At 45.3% G+C, this 20874-nt stretch overlaps 1 protein-coding gene across 2 annotated transcripts in view; it reads right to left on the bottom strand.

Annotated features, from left to right (window-relative positions):
* The window catches only part of PIAS3 (protein inhibitor of activated STAT 3), a 1163468-nt gene that overhangs the window by 986383 nt on the left and 156211 nt on the right, over window positions 1-20874 (bottom strand). For both annotated transcript variants that reach the window (XM_044079722.1, XM_044079721.1), the window contains exon 2: window positions 8593-9058. In XM_044079722.1, coding sequence (XP_043935657.1) covers window positions 8593-9055 — 463 coding nt within the window. In that variant the 5' untranslated portion in view covers window positions 9056-9058. The remainder of the gene's footprint in view (window positions 1-8592; window positions 9059-20874) is intronic.

Raw genomic sequence — 20874 nt, 5'->3', positions numbered from 1 at the left:
TCTGACGTCGGGGAAAGTGCGACATCAGCCGAGGCCAGACCCAGACTTTGGAATCCGGCCGACCGAAGGGACAGGACAACCCATAAGTGATGACTGCAGATGCATCCTTGAAGGACATCAAGGTATACAGAGAGAATGGAAATCCTTATGCGGTATTTGCTTCCCACAAGAAATACAATTATTAACTTTGTCTGACATCGGTCTGTGGCAGGAAAAGTTTCCCCAACGGGGTACTTAGCTTTTAAGAAGACTTCGGTTTCCAAATTTTCGTAATCTCAGGAGCTGGCCGACCGGCACTTGCGAACTGCTTCTGCTTCGGGCACCGCGCGGCAAGAAAGACTGAAGAAAATGGCGTCGGCTGGTTCCTTTATCCCCCTGTCGCACTGACGTCTGGGAAGAAGTGATGACAACCGACGCCGGACCTAGACTTTGGAATTCGGCTGACCGATGACCCGCCTGACGGCAGGAGAACCCATCTGTTATGACTGCAGCTGTATGCACGATGAACATCCTGCCCTTGACAAAACCAAACAGTATTGGGTCCAATGTCTGGAGGTTTCCTATATCAATACTGATCACTTGCAGGACAATTAATTCCATGGTTTTACATATGAGACTAGTGAGACTTGGTAGTCAGTAGTTTCCAGGATCTGTAGCTCACCCCCCCTTTGCACAGACTGATGAAGTCTGCTTTTCTCCACTTGTGAGGTACTAAGCCTGTTTGGAGGCTATGGTTAAAAAAAAGTGTTTCCAGTGGGCCTGATTGGTCATGTTTCATGCTATTTAGAAGGCAGCCTGAGATACAGTCTGGGTCCAGTGATGCTGTGTTCTTGGTCTTGCATTGAGGACCTGGTCCTTGGTGATAATAGAGGTAGTTATATCTGATGACATTTCCTGAGGAGAGAATGGGGGGGGGTAAAGGTAGAGCCAAATTTGTCTGCCAGTAGGTTTGCTGCATATTCTGGGCTCAGTACACGTGGCTTCATTAACAATGAGCTTTGCATACAAATGTGTATTGCCTTTGAGGTGATGGACAGCTGAAAAATGCCTTGTAGATATCCTTGGCCTAGGAGGCCACATTTTCCTCAGATTTGGTAGACTATTTGTCCTGAGTTTTCTGTTCAGTTTGATGAGAATGCTGTTATCCTGCTGGGTGCCACATTTCCTAATTTCTGCCCTGATCCTCTTCTTTCCAACTACTGGGGCCTTTTCAAGCCTAGCCAGGCTTGTTTCCTAAGTTTTTTCTGTACTTATTCCTGGTGGGTACAGCTGCCTCTATGCAGCCATCAACATGCTTATACAGGTTTTCTGTGAACAGTTCTGCTTAGGCAGCAGTGTTCTCGAGGTTTGGGGTTGCTATTTTGCCAGGTTATCACTTAATACTAAAAAGTTAGCTTTAGAGTAGTTCCTCAACATTCCAGAGTTAGCTGGGGTTCTGGGTTTTATTTTTTATAGGTTCATAGGTAGGTACTAGGCTATTAGCCCTAGGGCCTATATAAGCCTAGCCAAAAAAATGTACCCTGGCTTTCGCCACCCAAGAAAATTATTTTCCTGTGCCCCTGTCGAGCAGAGCCACAGAAGTGATCCCTAGGGTGAATTTCCCATTTCCCTTCCAATCATCAAGATTTTTCTTGAAGAGTGCTAATGAGGAGCTCTATTTGACATTGACAGGTAGTCTATTCCAGAGTATGGGAAGTCTCTCGGACAGGAATCTATCCCCTCCAGCATGTTCTGTTTATTGTGGTGACAAAGTTTAGGTCCCTAGAGCATGTAGCTCGGAGGGATTGGGATTTCTTTAAGTGGAGCATGTCCAACAGCTCTGGGTTTGACATAGCTTTGTATGTTAGGCAGAGATCGCCCCTGAGTAGGCAATATGCGATGGAGTAAAGCTGTAGTTTTTTGAGACAGTCTGCGCAGGGCATGTTTGAGGCCAGTAATCCTCTTTGTGAGGTATTTCTGTGGTCTTTCCAGTTTTGTAGATGTCTTGTGAGGTACATACCAAAAGGAGCGGTGTACTCTATAATGGGTATAATGAGTGATGAGTAGAGGGGAACAATGACCTCTTTTTTTCTGGATGAGAATCCTTTTGTGATGAGATGAGCCATGCAGAAGAATTTCCTGACCACTGTGGCAATGTGATCATCAAAGGAGAGACTACTGTCCGTCTGTGTCCCAAGGTCTCATCACATTTTCGGCATTAAGCAGACTACCGGCTATGTTGTAGTTCATGGGTAAAGAGGTTTTACCAAAGGGGATGACAATACACTTTTTGGCATTGAGCTTCAGGCCATGGCTTTGACACCAGGTATCTGTCTCAGTGAGGCCCTTATGTAGTTTGTCCACATCGTTAGGAGTTTTGATTATGGCTCCTAGTTTGCAGTCATCTGCAAACTTTGTTAGTCAAAGACCTTCTGTGTTAGCCTGCACTTCAGAGAAGTAGATACCAAATAGGAGAGGACCCAGGACTGAACCCTGTGGTACTCCACTTGTCACTGGTCTGAAGTCGGATTTGGAATCCGCTACTTTCATAGTGTGGGTTCTGTCCATGAGCCAGTTGGCAACCCATCTTGTGACATAGGGATTTATACCTAGTTTAGTGAGCTTATCTATAATTCCAGAGTGGGGGATGATGTCGAAAGCCTTGGCGAGATCTAGATAAGCTGTGTGAACCATTTTACCCTCATCTAAGGCTTTGGTGACTGCTTCAAAGAAGTCAATCAGGTTTAGGAGACATGATCTGCCTTTTACAAATCCAAACTGGGTAGGGTCCAGAGTTTGGAGATTACCAATGTCTTTGTTTATGAGTTCCACAATGATACGTTCCATGGCCCTGCAAACCAGGCTCGTCAGGCTAATGGGGTGGTAGTTCCCGTGGGTCCATCGTGGCTCCCCCTTTGTGGAGTGGGACAACCGTCGCGGTTATCCTTTTTACTTCAAAGGAGACTGTTCTGCAGTCTGACCATGTCTCAGGTGAATGCACAGACGTCAGAGTTCTCTAGGTTGAGGAGAGCTTGTAGGGAGTGGGCTTTGTTTAGACTCCTAGCACTGAGCAATAACACATTTAGATTTTCTTGGTTTTGATTTGCTTTTGGTTTGGCAGGCACTACAGGGGAGGACAATATCAAAAGCCTACAGGGGGAGAGGTGCAGACCATCTCTGGCAACCAGAGTGGTTCTGATGACCATCTCCTTCCAAGCTGACAAATACTGCACCCACTTAGAATGACACTAGAAACTAAGCAAATTATTGAAGTCAGTCATCATCTGTTTGTATTGTGTTATTACCCCTGAAGAAGGTAGAATGAGCCTGGAGAGCATTCCGAGAGTTCCATGTCACCTTTCTTCATACAGTCTAGGGAGGTACACCTCAGGTTATTTACAGCCACATGGAGTATAGCAGTCATACCAGTACTTGTGGTCCAATGTCCTGAGTACATGCATGGTCATGGCTGATCATGGCTCCCGATAAGCGTCTGACTGTGACTTTCTCATTACTCAGCCTGGTGACAGGGACATCAGTGTGTCTCAATGACCAGAATGATGAGTTGTGTGGTGGCTTGCCTTATGGGCTTCCATGTACAGGCTCAGAAAGATGCGGGGTTAATGTGGGTGTTGTTTTGAAACCGTGCATTTGGGGCTGCTGAGGGTATTGTTATATGTCATTCATCAAGGAGGTCTTCAGGGTTTAGGAAGGTTACCTTTAAAGTGCCTCAGCCTACATGGGTTTATACATCTGCTTCGTACTATGTGTGATTTGTGGGTGCATTTTAACTCCAAAAAAACATTACTATTGCCAAGACAGGTTATACAAAGTCATACTGGAAAGAAGGCATGGGGTAAAAATAAAACTTAATAGGGAAATCAAAACTTTTTTCCATAAATTCCAGTACATCTGTGATTGACTGTAAAAGCATTAATATGCCGAAATTTAGGTTTACAAATGCAAGAAAACAGAACAACCTTTTGACCTACAAAACAATATTCAAGAAAAAGAAATGATGCTTGTGTGGTGCAAAGATAACCTACCTTTGAATGTGTCAGGTTACACTTAGTACCACAATTCTAAGGGACGACCTGTCATGACATGACGTGAGGTCATCCACCACTGAAGATCCTTTTTGCAAGAGTTTGTGATCATTATCAGGTGAGACATGGAGAGCTCCTGGTAAGACCATTGAGTGAACAACAGTCATTGAGGTATGGCCAGAATTGCAACTGCCATCACACCAAACAATTTTACAACTTCTGATGCTGGAGCCTTGTTTTTGGATATCAGACTGCGGACCTGCTGACAGAGTAATAAGACTCTTTCTACTAGAAGTCTTAGCATGGCGGTGGTGGTGTCCAGTTCTGCTCCGATTAAAAACTGTATGTTGCGATGGTGACCAGGCAGATTTTTCTGAGTTTATTGTAATACCCAGCTGGCTGCAGAGTGACAAGAGTGGAGTTCCTGGCTTGAATGAGTTGATGCCTGGTGGTGGCAGTGAGGAGCCAATCATCTAAGTATGGAAACGCCTGGAATCCTAAATGTCTCAAGTGAGCCATGACCACTGCCATACATTTGATGAACACTCTGGGGGCTGTAGTGAGACCAAAGGGCAGGGCTCGGAACTTGTAATGATTAGCTCCCAGACGGAAGTGCAGATGATCCCTGGAAGGTCTGGCCATTTTTATGTGGTAGTACGCATCCTGGAGATCTAGAAAGCACATCCAACTGTCTTTCCCTAAAAAGGGAAGTATGGACTGAAGCATGACCATCCAAAACTTCTCTTTCTTGACAGATCTGTTTAGCCTGCTAAGGTCCAATACAAGTTCCAGTCCCAGTCTTTTTTAGAACTGAAAATAATCTGTAGTAAGTTCCAGATCCTGTCTGGTCTGCTGGGACTGGCTGGACGACTCTTTCTTAGCAAAGTTTGGACCTCTACTGTTGCTTGTTCCCTGTAACTGGGTGGAACGTCTGAGATTTTCCTTGTCGGTGGAGGAGGTATGGCGAAAGGAAAGAAGTATCCTCTGGAAATGATGCTTTGTATCCAGACGCCTGGCTAAAAATAACAAACGACAACTGGGTACAAAGATAAGCGATCCCCGACTGCCTCCAGAGTAGGGCAGTCGGGTCTGCTTTCAGGAGTGCTGGTAGGGCTTCCCAAAGAAGTGATCTCTGTCACCCTGGTTTTGCAGACCCCCTCTGCCGCGAGAGTGGCGTCTTCCATTATTGCCCCCTCCTCTGCCCCTGGGGGGGGTTCAACCACATATGTCCTGAAAGGCTCCTTGGGCTTTTCAAAACAACGTTTTCCCTCCTCTTTGACCCTTGCGGTAGGATCTGGTAGGTGTGGAAAAACGGACTCAGATGGTAGACAGAGTCTTTCCTTCCTGCTCACACCTGGTCAAATTTTCTTTAACTTGGGCCCAAAAAGGGACGAGCCATCAAAATGGGTATTCACAAAGGATGTCTTGAAGGGCTCTGTGAAGGAACACAAGTCCATCCAGGAGTGTCTCCTAAGAGCAATTCCTGTACCCGCTGCCCTGCTCATTCCATCAGCTGCATACGAAATGAGGTTCATGGATGAGTTAACAATGAAGTTAAGGGTAGCAAGCTGGGAGGCAACTTTATCTGAAGCTCCTGCAGCAACTGTATCCTGAAGAGCATCTCTCAGCTCTTTAAGGAGATCTCTTTGCAGTCTCATGAAATGGGTTAGGTAGTTGAGCGAATGCAGTGCAAAAGTCGCTGAACTATAAGTGTGCTTCCCATATATATAGATGATCCTGGAATCTCTGTTAGGAGGATGGATAAAAGAGGAAGTTTCCGAAATTTCCCTTTTGGTGGCAGCCATGGCATCAACTGGCACACCCTTGGTCAGAAAGGATTTGTCTTGGGGAGCAGAGATAAATTTCTTAGGCCGCCTAGGGACAGGCGCCATGGTGTCCGGAGACTCCTACTCCCTTCATGAGACCAGCTGCATAAGCTCATCAAAGGGCGGAGACACCCAAGAGGTGGAGGGCTGACACCCGAAAGCCTTCAGGAGAACCAATTAGTCTTCAGTCGGGTTGGTGGACTGCCAGTCACCCCTCTGCCTAAGGATTTATAGTATCTCAGCAAATGAGATATACTCAGAGGGGGACCATGGGAACCCTTCTGATTCATCCAAGTCGGTATCAGATGTCAGTGACTCCTGTTCGGAGTCCAGATGCTTCCTCTTACAAACTCTCTTCCTGGGAACCTCATCAGTGGGAGCTTCTCGTGAGGTCTCTGTAGAGCATGGGCCACCCAATGGGGCTTCCTGAGGCTCTGGGGCTCTACTCTTGGCAAGGATGTGTGAAGCAGAAGCAGACATAGGCACTTTAGGGGAGGAAGAATCTGGAGCTGAGGTCAAAGATGTCTTAGGAGACATAACTCTCTTCATGGCTTCGAAGGCACCTCTGCTCCAATGCGAAGGGACCGACGGATCTGAGGAAATCATCGATACCCCTGGTACCGGGACAGTGGGCTCCGAGCCAGAGGTAGAAGCTGAGCTCATCCAAGCTGAAGTCCCGAGAGGCAGTCTCGGAACCGACAAGTCGGTCTGACTATCCTCCCCAGACCCGACCAGAGAGTGTCGGCTCCTAGATTCCTCGATCAACACAGAGGACATCAGGGTAAACACAGCCAAAGATACGCGATCAAGTCCGACTCCTCCGGCTCCGAAGGACCGGTATGGCTCAGAGGAGGAAAAATAAAAGCTGGCAAAAGGATCTTCGTCTCCGAAGCTGCTTGGGTCGAAGCCGATAAAAATTTAGCAAAGGCCGGTGCCTGTAAAAGCTTCTGCACCACACAATCCACATCCAAATCGGAAAAGCTGATCGAAGACTGAGATGAGTGGATAGAGGGTGGTACCGACTTTAACAAAGGAGACTTGGGTACTTCGGATACCGGTTCCAGGACTGGCTCCAAAAAGATAAAACGGTCAGTTCCGATGTCTGAGGAGCCGACGTCAAAGACTTTTTGGATTTTTTATTCCCAGAAGTCTTGGAAGACTGAGGACTTGCTGGATCCATCTTGGTCGCTCAAAGCTTCTTGGAAAGAGGGTTTCAGCAAACCTCTATCAATCAACTTCCTCTTTCTCTCCTGGAGAACCCTGGAAGAGAAAGAATGGCATATGGACACCTATCTTGTAAATGTAATGCTCCTAAACAATACACACTGTTGACATGACTGTCAGTGACAGACATTTTTTGGCCACATTTGGGGCACTTTTTAAATCCTGACTTAGGGTGTTTGTCTTTGTCAGCCATATTGTACTAAACACAGTATCAAAAAAGATTACTGTCAAACTGAACACACTCAAATAAATTTGAACAGTAGCACAGTCAAAAAGCCCTTAGAAAAATACAGGCTAAAACACACACACACACAGTCTCTCACACGCACGCACACACACACACACGCACACGCACACACACACACACACACACACACACACACACACACACACACACACACACACACACACACACACACAGTCTCAGTCTCACACACACACACTGTCTCAGTCTCACACACACACAGTCTGTCTCAGTCTCACACACACACAGTCTGTCTCAGTCTCACACACACACAGTCTGTCTCAGTCTCACACACACACAGTGTCCGTCTCACACACACAGTCTCACACGTATTTATCTAAACAAAGAAAGTATTAATTTGTGACAGAAATCACTGTCTAAATGCACACAACAATATTAAATGCTAAGCACACAACTCTAATAATAAAGATAGCTGCTATTTCACACACTAAACTAAACCTTATCTCTAATAATTCAAAACTGTGACAAAAGTTCACTAACTAAGCACACTCAATCTATTAACAAGATAGCAATGACATAAAAGTCACTGATAAACACACTTTAAACTAGACCTAGAAAAAAAAGAGGCCAACTAGAAATTTAAGAAAAAGCACACCAAGGGAAATATGCAATCAAGCTATGAGAGTTTATAAAAGTATCTAAAACTACTACTAATAAAAGTTATCAAGGCTCCGAACCCATCTGCAAGAATGAACGGTGAGACAGAACAACTTCACACCTGTTGTTTTTATGATAATATAAATTTTACATGTTTCTAAATATCTGAACAACCAAGTAACATAGAACTCCTTAGCCTCATGTGAAAGCTCTCAGCTAGATGAATAAAACGCTGTTGACAGTATGTGTTAACTTGAGTGGCTGCTGAGATGTTGCAAGTTGTTTACAAAATATTACAAATGTAATAATTACTGTGTTTACCGTGACTTTTAAAATTTAGTTTTTAAGACCTAGAACCTAAAGAATATTACCACTATAAAAATAGTTTGTGCTGAAGGGTTTGCCATTTATACTTCTTTCATAACCCCTACAGTTCCAGAAATATGAACATTTGTTTGAAATGTGAGGACATAATTTGATTCTGTAAAAGGGCTCAAGATCCACCCATTGGAAGTTATACTGAAAATCTCCTGGGCTTCATTGGAGCAAATGAGTTAAGGAAAATGTCTAAAAACTAAACAGATTCCCATCCCTTAGCACATCATTACTTTTCACAGTTGTAATGCTCTGAAGTTGCCACATGCAGTCAACATACCCAGTGTTGTAGGCTTAATCAGCTCATCATAAACTTCATAGAAAGGCAGCTTTTTCATTTTGACATCCGGGTGGACAGGATGGACAGGTGAGGAAATGTGCTGGAAATCAAGTTCATGTTTCTGCCCAATCAATGGTACAGAAGTTAACACACTACCCGGCACAACTGACGATGTAGGGCTGGCATCATATGGCAGCTGCGAGACTGCACCCTGTGCCATGGCTGTGCTACTTGAGAGTGTCCCACCTTTTATGGTCAACATGGGAAGTTCTGAGGGAGACAGAATCTTCCGTGGAAACCTGCGCCGGTAGAGTTCTTTAATTTTTATCTGTACAGCAGGATTGCAGTTAGACTTCAGCAGATGTAATGCTTTTGAAAGTAGTTCGTGTTTTCTTCCACTTTTATTTCTACCAGCAAATCCCAAAAGCACTTGAAGTTCCGAGACTCTAAAGCTCATAACCATGTGCTGAAAGAGAGAAAAAGAAAAGTTACTATCTCAAACTTAAAAACAGCACATCAAACCTCAAAAGCAGAAAAAATTACAGTTGTGTACACTTACCATAAATGTAGATGTTCGAATGTATTCACTGTTGCAGTCATCACTGCCTGCAGGTAGCCCTCAGTCAGCCCAAATACCAGAGAATTAGTATTTCTGCGTCGGCTGCTGTCGCTCCAGGTCTGACGTCAGGTCATCAGGGGTATAAAAACAGGCAGCCAACGCCATTACATCAGTTTTTCTTGCCCCAAATGTCAGGAACCCCCCACTAGGGAGCTAGGCTATGGTGGAAAAATCTCCACCAGTAAAAAGTAAATACCAATACCCCTGCAAGAGGTGAGTAGTACACACAGAGAGGAGAGAGAGAGTGAGAAGGGGGCTGGAGGGAGGGAAAAGTACAGTTTTGTACCTACCATAAATGTAGATGTTCGAGTGCTAATACAGCTGCAGTAATCACATATGGGTTCTCTGCCGTCAGGCGGTCCCTCGGTCGGCCGAATTCCAAAGTCTAGGTCCGGCGTCGGTTGTCGTCGCTTTCTTTCCTGACGTCAGTGCGACAGGGGTATGTAAGACACAGCCGACGCCATATTCTTCAGTCTTTCTTGCCCCAGATGTCAGGTGCCCCCAGAAGGAAGGCAATACAGAAATTATATACACATATATATATATATATATATATATATATATATATATATATTCAAGCAATGCAATGTAATCAAAAAACAGTAGTTGCAAGCAAATACACCATAGGAGGATAATCCAAATTAGGTTGTATGAGGAGGTGTTGGCCCCTAATCCTTTACCAAGAGGGGAAGGAGGGAGGGAAACCTGTACTGCAGCTGTATTAGCACTCGAACATCTACATTTATGGTAGGTACAAAACTGTACTATGTTCGTCGTGCATACAGCTGCAGTAATCACATATGGGTAGAATCCCAAAGCTACGCACAGGGTGGTAGGCACTAGGTGGAACTGGGATGAGCCAGAATGCCCTGCAACACAGCAGTGGCAAAGCCTGCTCTAGTTTTGGAATACAAAGGCAGGTGGTAGTGTTTTGTGAAGGTATGCACAGAACTCCAAGTGGCTGCCTCCAAAATATCTTTGGTAGGAACTCCTCTGAGGAAGGCTGTAGAGGTAGCTGTGGCCCTGGTGGAGTGGGATCTGATGCCTGTAGGGACAGATTTCCCATGATAGGAGTAACAAAATCGTATGCAGTGGCCTATCCATTTTGAAATTGTCTGTTTGGTAACAGGCTTTCCTTGAGCTCCTATAGCATAGGACACAAAATGTTGTTCTGATTTCCTGAAAGGCTTTGTTCTGTCCAAATAGTAACGTAGCTGTCTATGGATGTCTAAGGAATGTAGCAGCCTTTCCCCTTTGTTTTGAGGATTGGGGTAAAAGGTAGGTAAGTGAATGGCTTGATTTAAAGCTACCCTGGATACCACTTTAGGCATAAATGACGTGTTGGTTTGAAGGGAAACCCTGTCCTGATGCAAGATGAGAAAGGGCTGCACAGCCATGAGGGCTTGTAGTTCTGAAACCCTATGAGCTGAGGTAATGGCCAGAAGGAAAGCTGTTTTCCAGGACAAATATTGCAAATCTGTTGAGGCAGCTGGTTCAAAGGGAGGCAATGTTAATTTTTCCAGAATGTAATTAAGATCCCAGGCTGGCACTGGTTGTTTCCTTGGTGGTCTTATATTCTTAGCCCCTCTGAGGAACTGTCTTACAAGTGGGTGAGAGAATAACGGTGGATCCGTGTTGAAGTGGGTGAGAGAATAACGGTGGATCCGTGTTGAATTCTGCAGAAATGGCTGAGGCATGGATTTTTATGGAGGAAAAAGAAAGACCACTGTTCAGCAGCTCAGCTAGATACTGTAATACCCGAGGCAAATTCAGTTTTCTAGGGTCCTGGCCTTTTTTCTCATTCCAAGAGCAAAATCGTTTCCATTTTGCGGAGTAAGCCTTTCTAGTAGATGGCCTTCTGGCCTCCAGAATGACGTCCTGCACCTCTTTGGGGAGTAGGGTCTGTTGTGGTGTTAAGGAATTTTCCATGCAGCGAGATTGAGTTTTCAGCTGACTGTGAAGAGTTTTGTAGCTGTGCTGAGTCAACAGAAGAGGCATTAGAGGTAGAGGCCAGGGAGGAGTATGTGTTAGGCTCCTCAGGAGTGGGTACCAGTGCTGTCTTGGCCAGTCTGGAGCAATCAGTATCATCTTCGGTATGTCTGCTCTTGCTTTCAAGAGCACCTTGGGCAGAAGAGGCAGAGGTGGGAAAGCGAACACTGTCCATGCTGTCCAACAATGAAAGGGCGTCCACTCTCCAGGCCTTTGGGTGAAAGGTCCTTGAACAAAACCCAATTGGTGATTCCTGTGGGAGGCAAAGAGATCTATGTCTGGCCTCCCCCATGCTTGGATTATCTTTGTAAACACCTGAGGATGCAACTTCCATTCGTGCGGATCTGTCATATTTCTGCTTAGATTGTCTGCCAGTGTGTTTTCCAAACCTGGCAAGTACTGTGCTTGAAGTTCGATTTGCCATTCCAGAGCCAAGTTCCAAAGTGTCATGGCTAGTCTGCACAGGGGGTATGAATGTGTTCCTCCTTGTTTGTTTATGTACCACATTACTGTGGTGTTGTCTGTTCTTATCAATAATTGTCCTGGATGCAGGAGGTCCTTGAATGCTGTAATTGCATTTATCACTGCTAGCATTTCTTTTTGATTGATGTGAAGGTGCCTTTCCTTTTGGGACCATTTGCCTTGAATGCACTTGCCTGTCATGTGCGCCCCCCAGGCATAATCTGAGGCGTCTGTTGTGATGACTTGATTTGCTTGAGGCTTGCAGAATGGGAGACCTGTGTTTGCTTGACATGCTTGGGCCCACCATAGAAATTCCTTTTGCAAACATGGAATTATTGGTATTATTGTTTCCAAATTGTGGCTGTGTTGAGACCATAGGCTTTTTAGGTACCATTGAAGTTTTCTCATATGCAGCTTTGCACATGGGATTAAAAGAATGCAAGATGCCATGAAGCCCAGAGCCTGCAGGATTTTCCTTGCAGTAAGCCTGGTGCAATTTGTTAGTATTTTGAAGTACTGAGTTAGTTGCCCTTGTTTTTCTGGCGTAAGGTAGGCCATCTGGGTGTTTGTGTCCAAGTTGGCACCCAGGAAAGTTATTTTCTGAGATGGTGTTAGCCTGGATTTCTCTTTGTTGATTGTGTATCCCAGTGAAATCAGTAACCGTGTTGCATAAGTCAGATGTTCCAGAAGTATGTGCTTGCTGTCCGCTTGGATCGGGCAGTCGTCCAAATAAGGGTAAATTTGTATCCCTTGAAGTCTGCAGTAGGCAATTACTGATGCCAGGCATTTCGTGAATACTCTGGGCGCAGTAGATAAGCCAAAGGGCAATGCAGAGAATTGATAGTGGATTGAACCTGCAAGATATCTGAGGTATCTTCTGCAGCTTTGTCCGATTGGGACATGCAGGTATGCCTCCTTGAGGTCCAATGTTACCAGCCAAAACTCCTTGCCCAGCATGGGAAGAAGCTGCTGTAATGTGAGCATCTTGAATTTTGGTACGAGTAGAAATGTATTTAGGATGGATAAGTCCAAAATGGGTCTCCAGTCGGTTCCTTTCCTTGGTACCAGAAATATTCTGGAATAAAAACCTTGACCTTGTTCGTGAGTAGGTACCTCTTGAATAGCTTTCATGTCCATGAGTTTTGAAATTTGTATTTGTGCCTCTGCCCTTTGATTGTGTGGCAGGTTTGGAAGAGTGTGAAAATGAAATCTGTAGCCTCTGTTTATAATGTCCAGGATCCATTTGTCTGTTGTGATATGTCAATTTCTTGTAAATAATGCCAGCTTTCCTCCCAAGGGAGCTGCCAGCTGAGACTTGCTTGGCATGAAAAGGAGGAAGTCATTGGGTTTGTTTTCTGTATTGTTGTGTACTGTCTTCGCCACCTCTTGGTGCTGGAGTTTGCCATTGTCTGCCTCTATATGATCCTTGAGATTGTCCTCTGCCCCTTGAGCGCCTGCATCTACCTCTTTGGGGCTTGTCCGTGGCTGGAAAGGACCAGTTTTTAGAAGGCAATTTCTGCTAAAACGAGGTGGTTGTACCTGTAGAAAAGCCTTGACAGTTTGCATAGATTTAGCTTTTTCTTCCATTTTCCGTAGTATCTCCTCAGCATTAGTACCAAATAGTACATCCTTTTGTAAAGGAGCATCTAGTAGTTTAGCTTTAACATGATCAGGCAAGCTTTGTTCCCTAAGCCAGGCATGCCTACGAACGACTGATCCTGTAACAGCAGCTCTACTTGAGGCCTCTAAGGCATCATAGCCACATTGTAAGGTGTGTTTACCCACTTGCTCTGCACTATGCATCATATCCTGCAATTCCTTCAAATCTGGTTGTTCAGGTTGAGACATTTTATTTCTTAATTGTGATAACAGAAACTGCTGATATTTAAGCATATGGAATTGACAATTTAAGGCCCTCATGGCTAGGGTGGCAGAGGTGTATACCTTTTTTCCCCACCTTTCTAAGGATCTAGATTCTCTTTTGGAAGGTAGTGGATTCTTGGCTGTAGAGGCCTTCATTCCCTTGGGGCCTTGAGAAATGGTTTCAGGGTCAGCATTATGGCTTTTGAAAAGAAATTGGTGAGAGTTGGGAACTCTGTAGTACCTATCAGGTTTGACTGGGGCAGGAGGCAGGGAATCCGGATTAAGACAAGCCTCCGAGTAAACATCATCAAGTATGTCCAAGACAGGAGGTATAGCCAGAGGTCTGTGTTGAGGTAACAAAAGAAATTCCCTAAGCCTTTTCTTGGAATCAGAAAAGTCTTGGCCTTCCCAATGGAAGTGTTCCCTCAAGGTGTGCAAGGTTTCCCCAAAAGAAAAATCCTCTGGGGGAGATACAGAAGGAATGGACTGTTCTGCATCGGAATCTTCATAAGGAGAGTACGAGTGTTCCTCTACATCAGAATGATCTGAGAAAATGGAGCCCTGTTCAGAAGAGGGAGAATCTTCCTCCACTCTGGGTCTCTTGTCTGGAGGAGGTTGGGAATCCCTGATAAGAGAAATTAAATCCTCAGCCATTTTAAGCATCTGCTTTTTAGGCATGGGGCCCGGGGATGGGCCCTGAGCAACAGGCCTCTTGGGATGCATGGCTGATTTGGACTTAGTAAAGGCCTTAATGGAAAAGGAAGATGAGGGCCTAAAGACACCTTGGGTGGAAGTGGGCCTGCCCATATTAGGAGGTTCAACACTCACAGTGGCTTTGATGTTTGTAGTCTGAGTAAGGGCCGAGGTACCTGCGGTCTCGGGTACAGAAGACACCGCCAAGGAAGTGTCGTCGGTAGTCAGGGACTGCAAAGGTGTCTTACTGAGAACCGGACCACGTGCAGCCGGTTTTGGCGTGGTGTCAGTGGAGACCGCGGGCCTCGCGAGTCGGTCCTTGTCCTTGCGTTTTTTGGACAAAACGGTAGTCGGAGTCTCCGACGACATTTTAAAATCAAAGGCTTTACCAAAATAATGTTGGGCGAACTCCGCCCGACGCTTAATAGTGCGTTTATTGAAAGTCGCGCAAAAGCGACAGCCCGAGAAGTCATGGTCTGGGCCCAAACAAGGTATGCAGAGGAAATGGAAATCCTTATGCGGGATTTGCTTCCCACAAGAAATACAATTGTTAACTTTGTCTGACATCGGTCTGAGGCAAGAAAAGTTTCCCCAACGGGGTACTTAGCTTTATAGAAGACTTCGGTTTCCAATTTTTTGTAAATTCAGGAGCTGGCCGACCGGCACTTGCGAACTGCTTCTGCTTCGGGCACCGCACGGCAAAAAAGACTGAAGAATATGGCGTCGGCTGTGTCTTGTATACCCCTGTCGCACTGACGTCAGGAAAGAAAGCGACGACAACCGACGCCGGACCTAGACTTTGGAATTCGGCCGACCGAGGGACCGCCTGACGGCAGAGAACCCATATGTGATTACTGCAGCTGTATGCACGATGAACATCCAGGACTGCAACAGTGAATACGCTTGAACATCTACATTTATGGTAATTGTACACAACTGTACTATGTCCTTTGTGTTTCACCGTTGCAGTCATTACATGTGAGTTGATTCCCAAAGCTGTAGAAAGGGTGGAGGCAGTCCAGAAGTGTTTGGGCTAGCTAGTATGCCCTGCAAGACTGCAGCTGCAAATCCTGTCCTGGATTTGGAAAACATAGACAGGTGGTAATGCTTGGTGAATGTGTGTACAGAGCTCCAGGTAGCCTCCAGAATGTCCCTGGTAGGGACTCACCTCAGGAATGCTGTAGAGGTAGAAGTTGCCCTAGTGGAATGTGTTATGACCCCCTAAGGGGTTGGTTTCCCATGGTGTTTGTAGCAGCAATGGACACAGTGTGCTATCCATTTGGAAATGGTCTGTTTTGAAATGGCCTTGCCCTCTGTCCCTGGTGCAAAACTGAGTAGTAACTGTTCAGATTTCCCAAAGGGCTTAGTCCTATCCAGGTAGAATCTGAGCACATCCAAGGAGTGCAGGATCCTTTCCCCTTTATTTTGAGGATTAGGGAAGAAGGATGGCAAATGGATAGATTGGTTGAGAGACACACTGGACACCACTCTGGGCATAAAGGAAGGATTAGTCCTGAGGGAGACCCTGTCAGCATGAAAAATAATGAAGGGTTCCACGGCCATACGTGCTTGAAGCTCAGACACTCTTCTCGCTGAAGTGATGGCCAGGAGCAATGCTGCTTTCCAAGAGAGGAATTTTAAGTCTGTTGATACTGCAGGCTCAAAAGGGGCAGTGTGAGCTTTTCCAGTAAAAAGTTAAGGTCCCAAGCTGGGGTGGGTGCTCTCCTTGGTGGCCTTAAGTTGTTTGCCCCTCTCAGGAACTGTTTGAGGAGAGGGTGAGAGAATAGGGGAGGCTCAGAGTTGTAACGAGCCAAGATGGCAGAGGCATGGATTTTAATGGAGGAAAAGGACAGGCCTCTGTGGAGAAGATAGAGTTGTGTACCTACCATAAATGTAGATGTTAGAGTGTATTCACTGTTGCAGTCATTACACTTGGGTTATCCTGCTGGCAGGCGACCCTCAGTCGGCCCGAGTTTCAAAGTCCTGGTCTGGCGTCTGTTGCTGTCGCCTCTTCCCGGACGTCAGTGCGCCAGGGGTAAAAAAATTTGCAACCGACGCCATTTTCTTCAGTTTTTCTTGCCCCAGATGTCAGGTGCCCCCAGATAGGAAGGCTGGAAAGATAAAATTATGCCAAAAAACATGCATATATAGCTATAAACATTTCCTTCATCTATAAGCAAATACACCATATAGGTTGTATAGAGATGAGAAGTACAGAAAAGTCCCAGCAATGAAACAAGGGGGATGGTGGGTGGGTAACCCGGACTGCAACAGTGAATACACTCGAACATCTACATTTATGGTAGGTACACAACTGTACTATGTTCATCGTGTTTCACTGTTGCAGTCGTTACACTTGGGTAGAATCCCAAAGCTGAGGTTGGGCGGCTGGGTCTAAATTGGATTTGGAGAGGCTACCAGGCCCTGCAGAACTGCAGTGGCAAAGCCTGCTCTGGATTTGGAGTAGAGAGGTAAGTGGTAGTGCTTGGTGAAAAGTGTGCACTGAGCTCCAGGTTACAGCTTCTAATATGTCGTTGGTTGGTACTCCTCTGAGGAAAGCTGCTGAAGTGGCTGCTGCTCTGGTAGAATGAGGCCTAATGCCCTTAGGCACTGATTTGCCATGTTGTGCATAACAGAAGCGGATGCAGTGTCCTGTCCATTTTGAGATTGTCTGCTTTGAAATAGGCTTTCCTTGTGATCCTGCAGCATAGGCTACAAACAGTTGCTCAGTTTTTCTGAAAGCTTTTGTTTTGTCCAAGTAGAATCGTAGCGGTCTGTGTATATCCAAAGCATGCAGAAGTCTCTCCCCTTTATTCTGGGGTTTTGGGTAAAACGTAGGTAAATGAATGGTTTGGTTTAAGGCCACACTGGAGACCACTTTTGGCATGAATGTTGGGTTTGTCCTAAGAGAAACACTGTCCTGATGAAAAATGAGGAAAGGTTCCACAGCCATTAATGCCTGTAACGCTGAGACTCTTCTTGCTGAAGTTACTGCTAGGAGCAGAGCAGTTTTCCATGATAAGAATTTTAGATCAGCTGTGCTGGCTGGTTCAAAAGGAGGCAGTGTGAGTTTTTCTAAAACAAAATTGAGGTCCCAAGTAAGTACTGGTGCTCTCCTTGGGGGGGCTTATATTTTTTGCCCCTCTGAGGTACTGCCGTAGTATACGATGTGAAAAAATAGGAGGTTCCATATTGTAATGAGCTGAAATGGCAGAGGCATGGATTTTAATAGACGAGAAAGGTAAGCCTTTGTCCAGCATCTCAGTTAGGTATTGTAAAATCTGAGGTATATTAGGGACAAGTGGTTCGAGCCCTTGTGCCTGATTCCAAGCACAGAATCTCTTCCATTTTTCTGCATAAGATTTCCTAGTGCTGGGCCTCCTGGCTTCTAAAATGACATCCATAACAGCTTTAGAGAGAGAGGTGCAGTCTGAGTGGCTACATTATCTGCCATGCTGCCAGGTTTAAGGTTCTGAGTTGACTGTGCAGAATCTGATTGTTTTGTTGTGTCAGAAGATGAGGAATTTGAGGTAGAAACAAAGCTGGGCCTTGAGACAAAGTCTTTAGGATTGGGTACCAGTGCTGGCGTGGCCAGTCTGGGGCAATCAGGATCATTTTTGGTCTTTCTTGTCTGACTTTTAGTAGCACCTTGGTAAGAAGAGGCATCAGAGGGAAGGCATACACTGTCAGGCCTTTCCAGCTGAATGATAGAGCATCCATTTCCATGCTTGAGAGTGACAAGTTCTTGTGCAAAATTTCTGTATTTGGTAATTGTGAGGGGAGGCAAAAAGATCCATGTCTGGGCGTCCTCATTATCATGCTGAACACTTGTGGATTTAGCTTCCATTCGTGAGGATCCATGAGATTTTTGCTTAGTTAGTCTGCCAGTGTATTTTTTGTTCCTGGCAGGAATTGTGCCTGCAGATGTACTTGATAGGTCAGTGCTGTGTTCCACAAAGTCATGGCTTGCCTGCATAGGGGGTAGGAATGTGTGCCCCCTTGCTTGTTTATGTACCACATAACTGTGGTATTGTCCGTCTTTAGTAATAGTTGTCCTGGATGTAGTAGGTCCTTGAAAGCTGTCAGGGCATTCTGTACAGCTAGCATCTCTTTTTGATTGAAGTGAAGATGCATTTGTTCCTTGGGCCACGTGCCCTGAATACATTTTCCTGCCATATGTGCCCCCCAGGCATAATCCAATGCATCCATTGTTATTGTCTGCCTGGCTGTGGGTAAGGTGAAAGGCTGCCCCTTGTTGTGGTGACAGGCCTGGGACCACCATCGAAACACCTGTTGTAGGCAGGGAATTAAAGTTATGATAGTCTCCAGGCTGTGACAATGCTGAGTCCAAACACTTTTTAGTTACCATTGTAGTTTCCTCATATGCAGTTTTGCATATGGAATTAGTAGAATGCAGGATGCCATGAAGCCCAGGGCCTGCAGAATTTTTCTTGCAGGGAGCTGGGTTTTTGTTGCCATCATTTGAAAGTAATGAGTCAGTTGCCTTTGTTTGTCTGGCGTGAGATAAGCCATCTGGGCAGATGTATTTAAGCTTGCACCCAGGAATATTATCTCTTGAGAGGGCACTAGTTTTGATTTCTTTTCATTTACTGTGTACCCTAGGCAAATTAGTAATCTTTTTACAAACGCCAGATGTTTTAGAAAAATGTCCTTGCTCTCTGCTTGAATAAGGCAGTCGTCCAAGTAGGGATATATTTGAATTCCTTTTTGTCTGCAAAATGCAATTACTGGTGCCAGGCATTTTGTGAAGACCCTGGGCGCAGTAGGTAAGCCAAAGGGCAGTGCAGAGAATTGGTAATGCATTGAGCCTGCTATGAATCTGAGGTATCTTCTGCAAGATTGTCTGATTGGGACATGCAGGTATGCCTCCTTGAGGTCCAAAGTAACTAGCCAAGCCTTCTTGCCCAGGATGAGCAGAAGTTGCTGTAGTGTTAACATTTTGAAATTTGGAACATCCAGGAAAGTATTTAGGATTGACAGTTCCAGTATTGGTCTCCAGGCTTTGTCCTTTCTGGGTACTAAGGAAAGTCTTGAGTAAAATCCTTGTCCCTGTTATTGCTGTGGAACTTTTTGAATAGCTCCCATGTAAGAGCAGCAATCTGTTTTTGAGCCTCTGGCCACTGGTTTTGCGGCAGATCTGGCATACCTTTTGGTTTTGGAAGCATGTGGAAGTGGAACCTGTAACCCTTTGAAACAATATTCTGCACCCATTGGTCCTGGGTGATCATGTGCCAATTTTTTGAGAAAAGTGCTAGCTTTCCCCCTAAGGGTACTGTCAAAAGGTAAGTGCTTGGCATTTGTAGAGGAAAGTCATTGCGACTGTTTCCTATAAGGTTGTAATTTGTCTTCCCCTCCTTTGGGGGCTGAAGCACCCCATTGTTTAGGTCTGTAGGAGCCTTGGGGCTGAGATCTGCCTCTTGGGCGTCTGTATCTGCCTCTTTATGGCCTGTCTGACACTGGAAAGGACCAATTTTTTGAAGGCCAGTTTCTGCTAAATCTAGGTGGTTGAACCTGTAAGAAATCTTTCACTGTCTGCATTGATTTTGCTTTATCCTCCATTTTCTTTAACACCTCTTCTGCCTTAACACAAAACAAAGCATCATGCTGTAGTGGGGCATCCAATAATTTTACTTTAACACGGTCAGGTAAACTTTGTTCTTTCAAGCAAGCATGCCTTCGAATAACAGAGCCTGTAACTGCGGCTCTACAAGAAGCCTCTAATGAATCAAAACCACATCGCAGAGTATGCTTTCCCACTTGTTCAACTGTATGCAATAAATCCTGCATTTCCTTACTGTCAGGACTTTCTGAATTTGAAACAATTTTCTGTTTTAACAATGACATGAGGTACTGTTGACATTTAAGCATGTGAAACTGACAGTTTAATCCCTATCTGAGGGGACAGGATTTTTAGCAGTGGAAGCCTTAACCCCTTTAGGACCCCGAGAAATTGTTTCTGGGTCTGCAGCGGGGTTTTTGTAAAGAAACTTATGAGAGTCAGGGACCCTGTAGTACCTATCTGACTTAACTGGTGCAGGGGGTAAGGAATCAGGAGACAGACTGGATTCAGAAAAAACAATCAACAATATCAAGCACAGGAGGGATAGCCAGGGGCCTGTGCTGAGGCAATAAAAGAAAGTCTTGAGCCTTTTCTTGGATTCTGAATAATCCTGGCTCTCCCAATGGAAATGCTCCCTCATGGTGTGCAGGGTTTCCCCAAAAGAATAATCCTCAGGCGTTGAGGCTGAAGGTATAGACTCTTCTGCATCAGAGTCCTCATAGGGAGGGAGAGAATATCCCTGATCAGAAGAGGAATCAGAGGAAATGGAAACCTGGTCAGAGGAATCACAGTCAGTGTCTTGCCTAGGCCTTTTGTCAGGAGGGGGATGGGAACCCCTGATTAAAGTAATTAGGTCTTTGGCCATTTTAAGCATCTGTTACTTTGGCATGGATGACTGTTGTGGAGAATGCTGTACTTGTTTCATTGTCTTTGCTGCTGTAGTGGGCTTAATTGTAAGTTGTGAAGGTCTGAAAACACCCTCAGAAGCAGATGCCTGCTCAGCGGCTCCGGACCCATCTGAGGGTATAGTTTCCGTAGGCCCAATACCTTGAGTTTCCACATGCCTCGGTGTCTC

This window comes from Protopterus annectens, chromosome 8.part0 (assembly GCF_019279795.1).
Source record: "Protopterus annectens isolate FY-2018-M chromosome 8.part0, PAN1.0, whole genome shotgun sequence".
NCBI classification, from domain to species: domain Eukaryota; kingdom Metazoa; phylum Chordata; order Ceratodontiformes; family Protopteridae; genus Protopterus; species Protopterus annectens.
The sequence above is the reverse complement of the archived record's forward strand: the minus strand, read 5'-3'. Positions and strand labels throughout refer to the sequence as shown.